At 56.5% G+C, this 14789-nt stretch overlaps 1 protein-coding gene and 1 long non-coding RNA gene across 2 annotated transcripts; one reads left to right on the top strand and one right to left on the bottom strand.

Moving 5' to 3' along the window:
• On the bottom strand, window positions 1-2243 carry LOC133101145 (uncharacterized). Its single transcript, XR_009702595.1, has 3 exons — window positions 1921-2243; window positions 1509-1822; window positions 1-726 (listed from the first exon to the last, which is right to left on the bottom strand). It is a non-coding gene; the product is annotated as an uncharacterized LOC133101145 (long non-coding RNA).
• A 329-nt stretch (window positions 2244-2572) lies between these two features.
• On the top strand, window positions 2573-14775 carry TNFRSF1A (TNF receptor superfamily member 1A; the record flags this gene model as incomplete). Its single annotated transcript, XM_061206692.1, has 10 exons — window positions 2573-2626; window positions 9918-10071; window positions 10292-10420; window positions 10643-10792; window positions 10940-11018; window positions 12610-12680; window positions 12804-12917; window positions 13248-13276; window positions 13480-13747; window positions 13878-14775. Coding segments are annotated over 10 exons (1356 nt in total), but the record flags the coding sequence as incomplete, so codon positions are not given.
• Window positions 14776-14789: the final 14 nt, after the last annotated feature.

Genomic DNA, 14789 nt, shown 5'->3' on the forward strand with positions numbered 1-14789 from the left:
CGTCTCACCATCTTTTTTTAAACAGAATTTTATTGAACAGTTGAATACCACGTGTCTCAAGACTTTAAACTTGCTGAGTAAATAGGCATTTATCCCAAACAATGAAAGAAATTCTCCTTTTGTGCCGGGCTATGTGTAATGGCATTGACAGTTGGCACAGACTACTAAAAATTCCTTGTAACATTAAAAATAGGACATTGACACCTGAAACTAACACAACACTGTAAATCAACTACATTTCAATAAAAATTAAAAAAAATAGGACACTGAAGTTATTATTGTTAATACAAACTATTAACATTGCTACCACTGATTGAATGCTTAGTATACGGCAAACCCTTGCTAAACACTTTACATGCGTTTGCTCATCAATGCGTGCCTCCCATTTCCTACATGAGCAGCCTGTGGCTCTTCTGGCTTCTTTACACTGGAAACTGGGCAATTTGACTCTTGCACTTTATTTCAGTGACTCTGCTTCTATAAGTGCTCTGCTTTGGGTCCATTCGTACTGTACTTGGAGCCTCCCTGTGTGTTGGTGGAGGTGACCTTCCTCTGTGAGTCCAGCTTCAACCCTTTTGTTCCTCAGAAGCTGGAGGATGGGGTGGAGTGAAGTCAGCCAGAAGTGGGGGCGTCCAAGCTCCGTTCACATCCACAGCTCCGTTCCTGGGATCACAGAGGGGCGCCAGGAAAGGGCCAGGGAGGGTGGATACCAGCGTGGGGAGTCAGCTGGTGGATCAAGAAGCAAAGGGGTGAGGAGCTCTGATGCCAAGTCACAAAGCCCTAGGACCTCACTCCTGTCTGGTCTCCCTGCATTTCCAGCAATGTCAGCGGCTGGAGGACCCGGGGCCTGGACTGGGTCTAGGGAAGATCATTGCGGCCAGAGAATATTTGGGTGAATGTTGTACCCTTGTTGTGGGATGCATTTGGGAGATGTCCTGCACAGATAAGCATGGCATAAAATACCCAAAGAGGGACTTCCCTGATGGTCCAGTGGTTAAGAATCCGCCTTCCAATGCAGGGGACGCGGGTTCCATCTCTGGTTGGGGAACTAAGCCCACATGCCGCAACTACTGAACCTGCACGTCTCAACTAGAGAGCCCGCATGCTGCAACTACAGAGCCCACATGCTCTGGAGCCTGTGCACCACCACTAGAGAGAAGCCCATGCGCTCCAACGAAAGATCCCGCGTGCCGCAACTAAGACCCGCCGCAGCCATAAATAAATAAATAAATATTTTAAAAAAATACCCAAAGAATCAGGGGGTGGGGTCTGACTCAGAAGGACTGATGGAAAGCGGTAATTATGTGTCGTAGCAAAATGGGCCCTTAGTCTGAAGTCAGGAGTCTGGGGGCTGGGCTGGCTCTGCAGGGCACATGACCTGCGGGTCTCTGGGCCTCAGTTTTCTCGATTATAAAACAAGGGGGCTGCAGTAGATTATCTCCGAGGGCAATTCGGATTGATGTATCAGAATATTTGGGAAAGGGGCACTGGGAATGTACTAGTAATACCTGATGGAGAGAGCTGTAATTCCACAGCATTGTCACGGATGTGATCTCATTAGGCCTCATGACATCATCTTCCCCACGAAGGTAGGCCAGGCACTGTCGCTCTCATTTCAAAACCGAGGTCTTTTGAGAGGTCCCACCATCGTTTGGAGGCAGAGCCAGGATCCGTTGTTGGGAGCATCGCCCAGCAAAGACTGGATGAGAACTGGGGCGGGGTGGGGGGGGGGTGGCCGGGGGGGGGCAGGGAGGTGCGGGGCGGCAGGGCCCCAAGTCAGGGTTAGGCTTTACTCTGAGGTTTGGGTTGGAGGCGTAAATTCCTAAGAAAGTGAGAGATTACGGTGTCAGTGGAGAACTCTGGGGAAAGGGGAAGGGGTTCTAAGGAACACTGAGGACTTGTCCGGCATCAGACGCTTACCTGCCGGTGTCAATAAATCCTGCCAGCAACCTCACGAGACAGCGGCTCTCCATTTTGCAAACTGGAACACAGCATCCGAGTTTGTCCAAGACCACCCACCTAAAAAGCAGAGAATCCTGAGCTGGAGCCCAGCGAATCTGATTCCAAAGCCCCGAGTCTTTCTACTGTTGTTCATTTGGGAAAGGTCGGGCGATGGGGGAGGAGGCAGGGGGCCAGCGCTCCTGGGTGTCTGGGTGGGAGCGGTCAGACCCGCGCACGTGGCAGGGCAGCAGGATCCGGGCGCCCGTGCCTCGGACTGGGTACAAAAGGTTAAGGCACCTTGGCCCCCCCCTCCTCCCGCCTCCTCCCGCCTCCTCCCGCCTCCACCCCGGCTCTTCCTGCCCTGAAGTTGCAACACCCCACTCCTCCCTTCCCCTCCCCACCTCCTCTCTGCTTGACTTTTCTCGGAGTTCTCCGAACTCAGGCTACAGTGCCGGCCTTCCGGGTTTGAGGTCCCCGGGACCCGGCTGTGATCCCCGCCCCAGTCTCAACCCTCCACTCCCCTGCCCGACGCCCGGGCTCCACTCCGGACCCTGCTCATCCTGGGACTGTGTCGCTGCCACTGTCGCCTCTGTCCACCACTGCCTGAGCCCTGATGGGGGAGTGAGAGGCCACAGCTGGCCGGACATGGGGCCTCCCCACCGTGCCTGGCCTGCTGCTGCCACTGGTGAGACGGGGGACGGAGGGCGGAGTGGGCTGGCGGGCGAGCGGCGCCTGGGGCGGGAGAGAGCCGAGGGCCGCGCCCCAGCCTCAGGCCTGCGCGGCCTGACCTCAAACACTGCCCCATTCATTCGCTGCCCTGAGTCGGGAGCAAGGGAGAAGTTTGAAAGGTAGGGAGGGAAAGGGGCTCCCGGGCTGCCAGGAATGTCGGGGCAGGTGCCCACGGCGGGGGGCGGGGGAGTTTGTTAGGAAACCGAAAGGAGTGGGAGAAAGAAGGTCTGTCCTCTCAGAGTCCAGAAGGTTCTTAATTGTGTCCGGCAGGTCAGCAGTCTTGGGCCGTGGAGAGGCGAGGCTGCCGGTGAGCCCGGCTGAGCACACCCTGCTGGAGGGCAGGGACTGGACACCAGCGAAGTGGGGAAACTGAGTCCGGGAGAGGCCCTGGCTTGGGGCGGGTAGGCTTGGGATGCTGTGTGTTGGAGGCATTTGGGAGGGGGATCGGTAGCCGGATAGGGACCCGGCAACCCCGTGGCCTCCCCAGGCCCAGGCCTCCCACCCGGGGGGCACTCTTCATCCTGGATCTGTGGCCACTGTCTGTGGGCCTGACCCTCCTCCTCCGCCTCAGAGCCCTGGACCTGCCCCCCAAGCCCTTCCCACGGACCCAGACAACAGAGCACTTGCTTTCTTCTTCCACAGCTCAGTTTGGGGAAGTTGGTAGACAGTTGTTTTCGTCACTGGAAAATGTCCCTTTCTCTTGCTTCAGCCTTGTTTCAATGTATCCCTGACCCCTCCACGTCCTGCAGTTGTCCTGCGCAGAAACCCAGCCCCTCGCCTCCACCTAGCTGGGGGCACTGCGTTGGCCACTTTCTTCAGGGTTCCTGCTCTTCCCTGGCCCAATCGCCACTCCCCACCTCTCCTGCCCCCACCTCTCCTCCCCCCACCTCTCCTCCCCCCACCTCTCCTCCCCCCACCTCTCCTCCCCCCACCTCTTCTTCCCCCCACCTCTTCTTCCCCCCACCTCTTCTTCCCCCCACCTCTTCTTCCCCCACCTCTCCTCCCCTCACCTCTCCTCCCCCCACCTCTCCTCCCCTCACCTCTCCTCCCCCCACCCCTCCTCCCCCCACCCCTCCTCCCCCCACCCCTCCTCCCCCCACCTCGTCTTCCCCCCACCTCGTCTTCCCCTCACCTCTCCTCCCCTCACCTCTCCTCCCCACACCCCTCCTCCCCACACCCCTCCTCCCCCCACCCCTCCTCCCCCCACCTCTTCTTCCCCCCACCTCTTCTTCCCCCACCTCTCCTCCCCTCACCTCTCCTCCCCTCACCTCTCCTCCCCCCACCTCTTCTTCCCCCACCTCTTCTTCCCCTCACCTCTCCTCCCCTCACCTCTCCTCACCCCACCTCTCCTCACCCCACCTCTCCTCCCCCCACCTCTCCTCCTCCCACCTCTCCTCCCCCCACCCCTCGTCCCCTCACCTCTTCTTCCCCCAGGGTCTTGTACTGTGTCCCCAGATCATTCCTTTCTTTTCTGTCACATCTCCTCCGAGTCTCCTCTCTGGACCTTTCTCACCAGTTCCTCCCGCCCCCTCTGCTCTAGTCCACGTTTCTAGACCCTGGTTCCCTGCACAGCACCCCGCCACCTCCTGTGGCCCCAGGCCCACCTCTCCCTCCCCTGCAGGCTGTCCTTCCCACAGGCTCCCCCTGCTCCCCATCCAGCTGCCCTGCCTTCTCTTGTCTCCTGGCAGTAAATCACCCGGTCTGGTCCTGACTCCCTCAGGGACTAGCTGCCTGGGCTTGAGCAGGTTACATAACCCTTCATGCCTTGTTGCTTCTTTATCTCTAAGATGGACAGAATCGTCACTACCTCATAATGTCGTTTTGAAGATGAAATAGATAGATATATATTAAGTATTCCATTCATTTGTGCCTGCTCGGCGCTAGATACTCTTTTAGGTGCTGGACTTAACAGCAGTAAACAAAAATCTCTGCCTTCGTGGAGTCTCTGTTCTAGTAGAGGAACAGGGTATAGCAAACAGAAAGCACTCAATAAACGTTAGCTTTCATATTGTTAATAGTATCAGTAGTGGTTGTAATTACTCAGTGGCTTCTGCGTTTGGAAAACAGAGGTACGGGGAGCCTGAATAGATAAAGGAATGTGCCTGGGGCTGCAGCTGATCCAGCCCGGGTTGGGGTGTGACAGCTAAGGGACCAGGCTCAGCCTGGAGCTGGAGTGGAAACAGGAGGTGTGCAGTGCTGGGTGAGGCTGTCCACGGGCTTTCCAACTGCCTGCCACTCAATGGGCAATGCAGGGAACTGTGTGTGTGTGGCGGGGGGCGGGCGTGGAGGTGGGGGAAGAATGCAGGAGAGACTGTAACAGAGCACATAAGATCTTGCTGCTCTCAAAGAGCTGACAGTCTTGGAGCCAAGACAGCTTACAGCAAAAAATGATTTTAGAACACTCTGGGGGGAAATGCCCACAAAAGCATTGCGATGTGGTGCCCTGGAACACCCATGGGAGGCAGAACCGGGAGGGGTGAGAGTGCCGTCCTGCTGCCTTTTCTGCTCAGCAGATCTCAGCTCCAGCGCCCGTGCTCCCTGCAGAGACGCAGAGTTCACAGTCGCCCGTCTCTGACCCAACTGAGAGCACAAGCCATGTATTCATCTCAGCATCCCTGCGGGACCTGCGCCTCTACCGTGATCCTTAACTGTTTGTTGAATGAATAAAGGATGGAATGAGGGATGCAATGCCTCATAGAAGAGTGGTTTTGGAGCTGAGATTTAAAGCCACTGACTGGCAGCAGGCTGGAAAGAAAGGGGACTGGTTTGAGGTAGAGCGGAGGAACGGAGAGACGGGATTTTGTGTTGGGGGCTGGTGGTGGCAGGAAGCTGAGCACCTCGGCTGCAGGGGAAGGACCCTGTTGAGGAACAAGAAGAAGCGAGAAAGAGAAAATTAGAGGAAATGGGGGAAGGGATGGAGAGAGAATCCTGACTGTGGTCCTAGGTAGAGGAATTCATTCATTCATTCATTCATAAATGGTTCTCTCAGGGCTGCTGCGCCTGGGCATGTGTCCAGAATAGCAGTGAGGTACCTCTGCAAGTTCTCATTCAGGGAAAGAGTGATCCATGGAAATGATGTTTGAGGTCCGGCCCCAGAAAGGAAGATTCCCACACCTGTGGGTGCAGGTTGAAGCTTGAATGCAGATAAGAAAGCGTGTAGGATGGATTGGAGCAGGAAAAAGGCGGGAAGACGGTTGCAGTGATCGGGTGTGAGGCAACCCCTGGACTTGGAAAGGATTGAGAGATGACGGGGGAGGTCTGGCAAGATGGACTACAGACTGGATGGCGGCACAGGAGGGATGGGGGCCTTGAGGAGAGAAGGGTGGCAAAGAGCAGTTGATGGTGTGACATTTGTCCAGGTCAGGAGGTCGATGGATTTCCTTTGGGGCGTGTTGAGGGTCTGGAGAACAGCCAAGTGAAGTGAGCATCTAACAGGCTAGAGCAGAGGTTCTCAGACTCATATCTGCCTTTGTGTCGTTCGTAAGTGACACAAAACCTTCACTCACCAGGGATGCTCAAAAGGAGAGGAAGGATTGTCAGCATCTCCTGTGAGGGTGTTTGCGATTGTGCATGTGTGTGGGAAGGAGAGGGGAACTCTCCCCTGGAGATAAATATATTCCTACAGGGAGGCACTGACTCCCATCTTCCCACTTTGGTTTTCACTGGCCTTGACTGGAGTGGAAGACAGATAGTCATGAAATCACCCAATCAAACCACATTTATTTCCCTCTTCCAGTTCTGGGTGCGGAGGATTAGACATTATCTCTGACCAAAACACTCTTTCTCATCTCTCATCGCATCGTTTATGGTCTGTTTGGGGAGATCACATGTACTCACCCGAGGTAGTTATGGTAAGAGCCCAAAATAGGTATAGTTAATTCATATTTTTAAAGTTCACAGGGTGGGTGTGTATCTCATGAGCTGGAGTGGGGGGAAGCCTCATTAATGGGGGGCTTCCAGGGAGGGAGGCCGGGTCTCAACTGGGCCTTGGAGGAGAAGCTGTCGTGAGCTCCCCAAAGATTTTTGACATCAAATGAACACAAGACATTTTAAGTTAAAGAACAAATTAACGCAGGACGGCACAGTGAGGCGGCTGGGTCGGAGCTAGACCACAGGGTCGCTCTGCTGTCAGCTCCTCCACCCCCAAGCTGCGGCCCCAGCACAGGAAGTCACACTTAAAAGCCTCCCTAGGCGGAAGTTATGGGGGAGTTGGAGGGGTGCTGGGCCACCCCTTCAACTGTCTCTCCACAGGCACCCCAGCTTCCTGCCCTTCCCCTGCTCCAGGCCACAGGCACTCAGGCTGCCTGGGGTCTGGGTGCTCCGAGTTCACCTCCTATTTCCGCTGTTTTGCTGCAAGATGCAGCGGCTAAGCACTGGAGACAGCCAGTGCCAAGGAATGGTGCCTGCTGGCTCCTGGGGTCAGAGTGGGCTGGCTCGGGGGGCTGCTGGGGACTGGGGGGGGACCCGGGGAAACGGTGCTGCTTGTCTTACACCCCGTCTTGCTCGCTCCCTCCCGGAACTGGGTGCTCAGGGCTCTGGAGTTTTGCCTGTGCTGCCAGCGGGCTTGTGGGAGGGGGATGTGGAGGCTCAGAACTGGCCGCCTTTCCTAAGGATTGTTTCAGGACCCCAGGGAGGTCCCCAAGCCCAACCCAGCTGGCCAGAACCAGTCAGGCTGTGGGAAGGCAGTGAACCCGGGTGGGAGGGCAGCCTTGGTTTGCTCCCTTCTGGAACTGGGAAGTGTCAGGGGGGCTCACGTGAGAACCCAGGGAAAGGACAAACCCGTAGAGAGACTGGTTGAACCAGGAGGAGGAGCCTGGGCGGGGCTGGGTCTAAAGGAAGGATGCTGAGGGGTGGGAAGGAGCTGAGTGGCCCTCAGGGAGGGGCGGGTAGTGACCCGATGGGAGGAAGCAAGGGGTCGGCCGAGACTTCCCTTTGGGATGGAATGGGATAGGGAGCCATTTCCCGAAAAAGTGGGCCAAGAGGGACTGAGGCCCATTGCCTAGCTCCTGGGAGGAGGAGGGGAGGAAAGGGGGCTCTGAGTGGGGATTGGAGGGAGAGACCGGCCCACACGAGGAAGGGATCGGATCGGGTCCCAGTTGCGGGCTGGTCCCTTCAGCCTTTCTGCTGACTCATGACCCTTGAGGAGCTGGGGAAGCTGCTGGTTCCCTCTCCCTCCCCTAGATTCCCTCCCTCCCTCTGGCCTGAGTCACCGGGCAGAGCTGCTGGGAAAAGATTTCTCTTTCCCGGATCTGACTTAACCCCCAAAGTGCTGGAGATCGCGGTGGGAGGCACGTGGCCTGAGAAGGCGCCTCTCCCTCCTTCCTGGGAAGGACCCCCCCCCACCCCAACCCGCCGCCGTTCTTTTTCCTGATGCTGTCTCTGCCGGTTGGCTCTGCTCCCAGCCGCCTGGATGGAATTCCAAGTGCCAGTGACCTTAGGTGATGTGAGCCCTTCTTCGGGGAAAGGAACCACACTTTCAGGACTGGGAAGTCCTTCCCATAAACACTCCAAACTTTTCCTGTTGCTCTGGAAGCCTCAGCCCTGTTCTCAGGGGAGGTGGCACAGTGCTGGAGTGGCCAGGGAAGGGTGCTGCCTCTGGGTGGGGAGGGCGCCCTACGCCCCTGGGGGGTGGCAGCTGGGTTTCTGAGTGTGGCTTCCCCTGTCTGGGGCTGGGGCGGGGGCTTGGGCTTCCGGGCCGCTGCAGCGACACCTAGCGGGGGACTGGGGCGTGACCGGCCTACAGCCTTGGGCTACCAGGCCCTCCTGTCGTGGGCTGGGGTTTCTGGGATCTGATTAGCCTGTTGCTCCCAAAGTTTAACATCCTTGGAGAACATCCTCTTATCTTTTTTTTTTTTAATTTATTTTTTTATTTATTTATGGCTGTGTTGGGTCTTCGTTTCTGTGCGAGGGCTTTCTCTAGTTGTGGCAAGCGGGGGCCACTCTTCATCGCGGTGCGCGGGCCTCTCACTGTCGCGGCCTCTCTTGTTGCGGAGCACAGGCTCCAGACGCGCAGGCTCAGTAATTGTGGCTCACGGGCCCAGCTGCTCCGCGGCACGTGGGATCTTCCCAGACCAGGGCTCGAACCCGTGTCCCCTGCATTGGCAGGCAGATTCTCAACCACTGCGCCACCAGGGAAGCCCCAATCCTCTTATCTTTACATAAGGCGGCCTTTATAGCAGAGCAAACAAAATCAAGGCCCAGGGAAAGCCAGGAAGAGGCTGGTAGGAGGTGAAACAGCAAAGTCTGGGTTGGAGCTCAACACAGCCTCCTGGCTGTGCCGTCCCAGCTCTGAAGCCAGGGCTGGGCGAGTGATTCCGGGGCGGTGGGCTTGGCCTGGGGCTGGAAAACAGGCTCCCGGGACACCCCGATGTGCAGAGGGCAGAGGGACTCCCTGGCACGCCCTCAGCTCCCGGCTCGGTGGCCTTTGAGCCGGGTCCCCAGCCTCCAGCCGGCTCCGATTGCATGTAACCTGCATGCCTTTGCCCACTCCCGCCCCACCTAAACCTCATCACCTTTCTACCCCCAACCCTGACCCCGAACTTTCCCTTTTTCTCTGCTCCCCATTTGCCCTGGCCAACCTGGGGTATTTGTGCAGATTTACTGGTGGAAGGGGATGCAGCACGGAGTCTGAGGCAGGATCCTGAGTGAGGTTTTGGTACAGATTTACAAAGAAACTCTTCCTTTGGCTTCTGCCCGCTGTCCAGGAATGGTCCCCACAGGGACGTCACTCACCTCCACTCCAGTCTGATGTTACAAAAAACCTTTTTAATGGCATAACATAATACAGGAAAGCGCACAGATCCTAAATGTTCACCTCCGTGAATGTGCACGAAGTGAATACACTGTGAACGCAGGCACCCAGATGGAGAAACGCCACCCCAATCTTTAGGGCTACTCGTCGGAAGGAAGGGCCTGTTCCCAACCCAGAAAACTCCTTGAACATCTGCCCTGTGTCCAGCACTAATAGCTGCTTTGGGGAAATAAGGGTAAAATACGGCCCGTGCCTGGAGTTTACCAGCCTTGAGTTGGAAGGACAGAAATGAATACACAGGACCACCAGAGGGCAATTAAGATGGCACAGTGCCGACAGCCTAGGCTTAGAGGAGAACGTGGCGTGTGAGCGGGAGTGGCCTGGGGAGAATGTTCCGCGGAGAAAAGACTTGCGCGGGGAAGGCTTTAGACTCGCTCCCTCTGAGGCCCCGCCCCTCCCTCCCCTGACGGGCCTCCTCCATCTGACTCTTCCCCAGGTGCTCCGGGCTCTGTTGGTGGACGTGTACCCCGCGGGGATTCATGGGCTGGTCCCTCACCCTGGGGACCGTGAGAAGAGAGAGAGTTCGTGTCCCCAAGGGAAATATAGCCACCCTCAAAATAATTCCATTTGCTGCACAAAGTGCCACAAAGGTAGGAGAAAGGGATAACCGTGGAACTCCTCAGTTAGGGGGCCCTGCTTCTTCCTTTGCTTTTTCCAGATGTTCCAGAACGCGGGGTCCCTGACTTGGCTGCCTCTCCAGGGCTGGGAGTTTCTCCCTCCTTTCCTCTCCCAGGGACTTCGGGGAGGTGCCCGGGCCGTCCTGGGGCTGGGGCTCCGGGCTGCAGCCTAACCCCGACCCCCCAATCACAGGCACCTACCTGTACAATGATTGTCCGGGCCCGGGGCTGGACACGGACTGCAGGGTGTGTGCCCGCGGCACCTTTACCGCTTCGGAGAACCACCTCAGACAATGCCTGAGCTGCTCCAAGTGCCGGAAAGGTGAGTCTCAGCAGGGGGCGGGGCTCTACACCGACTGGGTCAGGTGTTCAGAGGGGTGTGCGCGTCTGTCTCCAGGGGAATGTGCGAAGCTGTGCTGCTGCGGGTGGGCAGGGATGCGTGTGCACAAGTGAACGAATGCATGGGTGTGAGCGTGTGTTACCCAGAGAGACACACCCGGGGGGGGACAGTGGGAGCTCATACCCCATCTACTCCCCTCACCAGAAATGTTCCAGGTGGAGATTGCTCCTTGCGCAGTGGACCGGGATACCGTGTGTGGCTGCAGGAAGAACCAGTATCGGAAGTATTGGAGTGAAACTCTGTTCCAGTGTTTGAACTGCAGCCTCTGCCCCAACGGCACGGTGCACCACTCCTGTGAGCATGGCCCTCCCGACCCCCCTGGTCACCCCGTCTCCGGAGGGCGGTCTCCAGCTTGCTGTACTCCTGCCCCTCCTAGTTCTCCCTCCGGCCCTCGGGGTGCTGGGCCATCCTCCTTCAGCTGTGCCGCATCTCTCCCTACAGGCAAGGAGAGACAGGACACCATCTGCCACTGCCACGTGGGGTTCTTTCTAAGAGAGGCTGAGTGCGTCTCCTGTGATCAGTGAGTACTTCTGCCGGCTGCTGGGCCCTGGATCGGGACGGGAGGAGGAGACTGGGGGAGGTGCTCTGGCTCCTCCCGGCTGTTTGGATGGGAGACACTTCATGTCAAGATACCAGACAGTCCTCCCTGCCCCCAACTTGTTCCTAAAATCTCATGAAGTCTCTGTGGATAGAGGCGCATACCCGCAAGGACTTGAAGTTCTTTTTAAACGTTCAGATGTTTTTTGGAAGACGTTCAGATTCTTGGGCAACAGGCCCTGCTATGGATTCTAGGAATACACTTTTACATCTCTGAAATCATACTGCATCTTACAACAGTTGACGGTGTATCATGGTTCATTTGGCACCTGTGCATGTATGTGTGTGTGTGTGGGATGTAAATCGTAATGTCTCTGATTATTGATCTTAGGTTTAATGCAGTATGCGCTTTACTCCCCAGTCCCTTTGACCACACCTCCTCACTCCTTCTGGCTCTGCAGAGGCTGTTCTTGCACACTTGCTTGCAAAGAGGAAACTGAGGGTTCTAAAGTTGAATTGCCCTGGGTTTACATCTCAGGCTAGCCACGTATTGGCTGTGTGAGCTTGGGCAAGTGACTTAACATCTCTGAGCCTTAGTTGTTTTTACCTTTTTTTTTTTTTTTTTTTAAGTCTTTATGAGAATATGTTTTTACCTTTAAAGTAAGGATAATGACATCAGGTTGGCAAAGTTGTAAGAACCACAAAAAATAGCCACAAAGTGTCTGACAAGAAACTCTGTTCTTTTTCCCACTAGTCTCTTCCCCTTAAAAGCACTTCTACACCCCTTCCATGTGGTTCTCACCATGAGCTTGTGAGGTGGGCAAAATGACCTCTCCCTGCTTTCAGATTCCTGCTGAGAACTCACCTCCTCAAGTTCCTTCTAGGACCCCTGATGTCGTTCTCATTAGTCCATGCTGCCCAGTGCCAGCTCCAAAACGGGAAGATGCGCTTGTTCTAGAGTGTTCTCTGGCTGCCCCCAGCAAGATGTGTTTTTTAATTGTTCACATGCATGCTAGACCCCTCTCTCAAAGTTAGGTGTTGTCACCAGCAGTGTCATCTAGAGAAAAAGCTCTTTAACCTCTTTTTTTCACTGGATTCTCATCAGTAAAACAGTGATAAAATAACAATTCAATGACAGTCAGCATTTATCGAGGGCTTACTATATGTCAGGCATAATTATCTCACTATCCTCAATCTTGACAGTGGGTAGGATCCCTGTTTTACTGATGAGGAAACTGAGGCTTACAGGTGAAGTGATTTGCCTGGAGTCACACTGCTAGCCAATGAATGGGGCTGGAATTTATACCTGACTCTGACTGCTTTTAACTCTTTTCCTACATAGCTTCTTCAAGATCAAATCCAGCTCTAAAATGAAATGATTTTGGGATTAACTAATGTTTCTTTCCTCCACATCAATTCCCAAGATAGGATTAATTTCCATTATATCAAGAGATAGCTAAAATATTTGTAAAGCCAAGAATTTCCAACAAGCTGTGTGGTTTTTTTCTTTTTCTTTTTTTCCTGTATTCCTCTTACGGTGGGCCCCTACTCACCAGCACTCTCTCTTCTTTTAGCTGTAAGAACACGGAGTGCGAGAAATTATGTCCAGCTCTACCTGTAACTAGTAACGACTCTCAGGACCCAGGTGAGGAGAACTATCCTGGTGCCCATGCCCATGGACCCTTTCCTAGTCATGCCCCTCCCCATCCATCCCGCCCTGCTACCTCCAGAGCCCCTCTCCTCTGACCACAATCTGCTCTGTTTCCAGGCACCACAGTACTGTTGCCCCTGGTGATCATCTTTGGTCTTTGCCTGGCATCCTTCCTCCTCATTGTTTTAGCATGCCGCTACCAGCGTTGGAAGCCCAAGCTCTACTCCATCAGTGAGTGGGGCCTTTGGGAAGGGAAAGGGTGCTGGTAGGAATTCGGGAGGAGGCTTCAGAGGAGGCAGGAGGGAGGGATGCACAGGCATGGAGGGAGATGAGGAGTGTCCCCTTAGTTTGCTGGCAAGGACCCCACTGGCACGAGGTGGTCTTGGACGGCTGGTGAGAGCTCGGCTGGTGAGAGCTCATACTGCATCAGTAGCTCTCTCGTCCCTGGGGCCACATAGGCCCTGAAGCATGTCACCACAAGTACCCACCGCCAGCCCCATGATGGGCGCCAGGGCTGAGAGAGGAAGTGAAATCTTTGACGCTTTGTTTCTTTTTTCTCAGTTTGTGGGCAGTCGGCTCCTGTAAAGGAGGTAAGATGAAACCGGGGAACTACCCGCAGTCTTCCCTGACTGTCCATTGTCGTCTTGTAACACCCAAATCACCCGGAATCACCCTTCGTCCTGGGGCTCCCCTGATTCCCTCTAGCCCCAACTCCCATCCGGAATCCAGAAGAAGGAGGGCTGGGGCTGTTTTTCCTCTTCCCCGCTAATGCTGTGCCTTCTCTCTCTCCCAGGGGGAGCCAGAGCCCCTGGCCCCGGCCCCAAGCTTCAGTCCCATCCCGAGCTTCAGTCCTGCCTCCAGTCCCACCTTCACCCCCTGTGACCGGTCCAACTTCAGAGTCACATCACTCCCCAGAGAGATGGCCCCGCCCCACCAAGGGGCTGGCCCCATCCTCCCTGCGCCTCCAGCCTCCGCCCCCGTCCCCACCCCTGTGCAGAAGTGGGAGGCCAGCGCCCACGGCGCCCCCAGCGCCCCCAGCGCCCCCGCTCCGCTCGCAGATGGTGAGTTCCTCATTCATCCTCGCAGGGAACCCCGGCCGGGGAGGCGGGTGGGCGGGGCGCCCGGGGCGAGTGGGCGGGGGCCGGGCGGGGAGGGCCGCCGCTCCGGGCTCACCGCGCCGCCTCCCTGCAGCCGACCCCGCGACACTGTACGCCGTGGTGGACGGCGTGCCCCCGTTGCGCTGGAAGGAGTTCGTGCGGCGGCTGGGGCTGAGTGATCACGAAATCGAGCGGCTGGAGCTGCAGAACTTGCGCTGCCTGCGCGAGGCGCAGTACAGCATGCTGGCGGCCTGGCGGCGGCGCACCCCGCGGCGCGAGGCCACGCTGGAGCTGCTGGGCCGCGTGCTCCGCGACATGGACCTGCTCGGCTGCCTGGAGGACATCGAGGAAGCGCTGGGCGGCCCCGCCCCCCTCGCGCACGAGACCCGCCTTCCCCGATGAGGCCGCGGCCCGCCCCCTGCGGGCAGCCCTGAGATGGATGCTTCCTGTCCCAGGCAGCCTGGAAGGACCTGCGAGATGCCCTCTGGACCCCCGTTTTTCTGGAGGGGAAGGGTCTTGGCGGAGCAGGCATGATCTGGCAGCCACTTACCTGGTGCTACTCCCTCAGTGTATATAGCCTTTCTCAGCTGCCTGAGCACTGCCAGCGGGTGAGCTGTGTGTAGTGTGTGTGTCAGAGTGTGTGTGTGTGATGTGGAGTGTGTGTACTCGTGAGAGAGGCTGAGTGTGCCAGGAGCCCAGGCGGTGGCTGCGGGGATGAGGGGCGCCATGCCTCACTGCCCATTTTGGACTTGGAGAACCCAGCAAGGCTGCTTGGGGGCCCCTGGTTGGTCCCTGAGCCTGTTTCACAGTAGATAAGCAATCTTTGTATCCATTATGTACACTAATAGAACCTTTGTCCCCCTGCCTGGACAAGCACAGAGTAAGCCGAAGTGTCCCAAGGCAGGGGAGGCACAGAACAAAGGGCCCTCCCGCTGGAGCTATGGACTTCTGTAAATACACTAAAAGCCCGGAATTAAAGCTCTGCTCCTGGAGGGAGTGGCCTTTC

This window comes from Eubalaena glacialis, chromosome 11 (assembly GCF_028564815.1).
Source record: "Eubalaena glacialis isolate mEubGla1 chromosome 11, mEubGla1.1.hap2.+ XY, whole genome shotgun sequence".
NCBI classification, from domain to species: Eukaryota; Metazoa; Chordata; class Mammalia; order Artiodactyla; family Balaenidae; genus Eubalaena; species Eubalaena glacialis.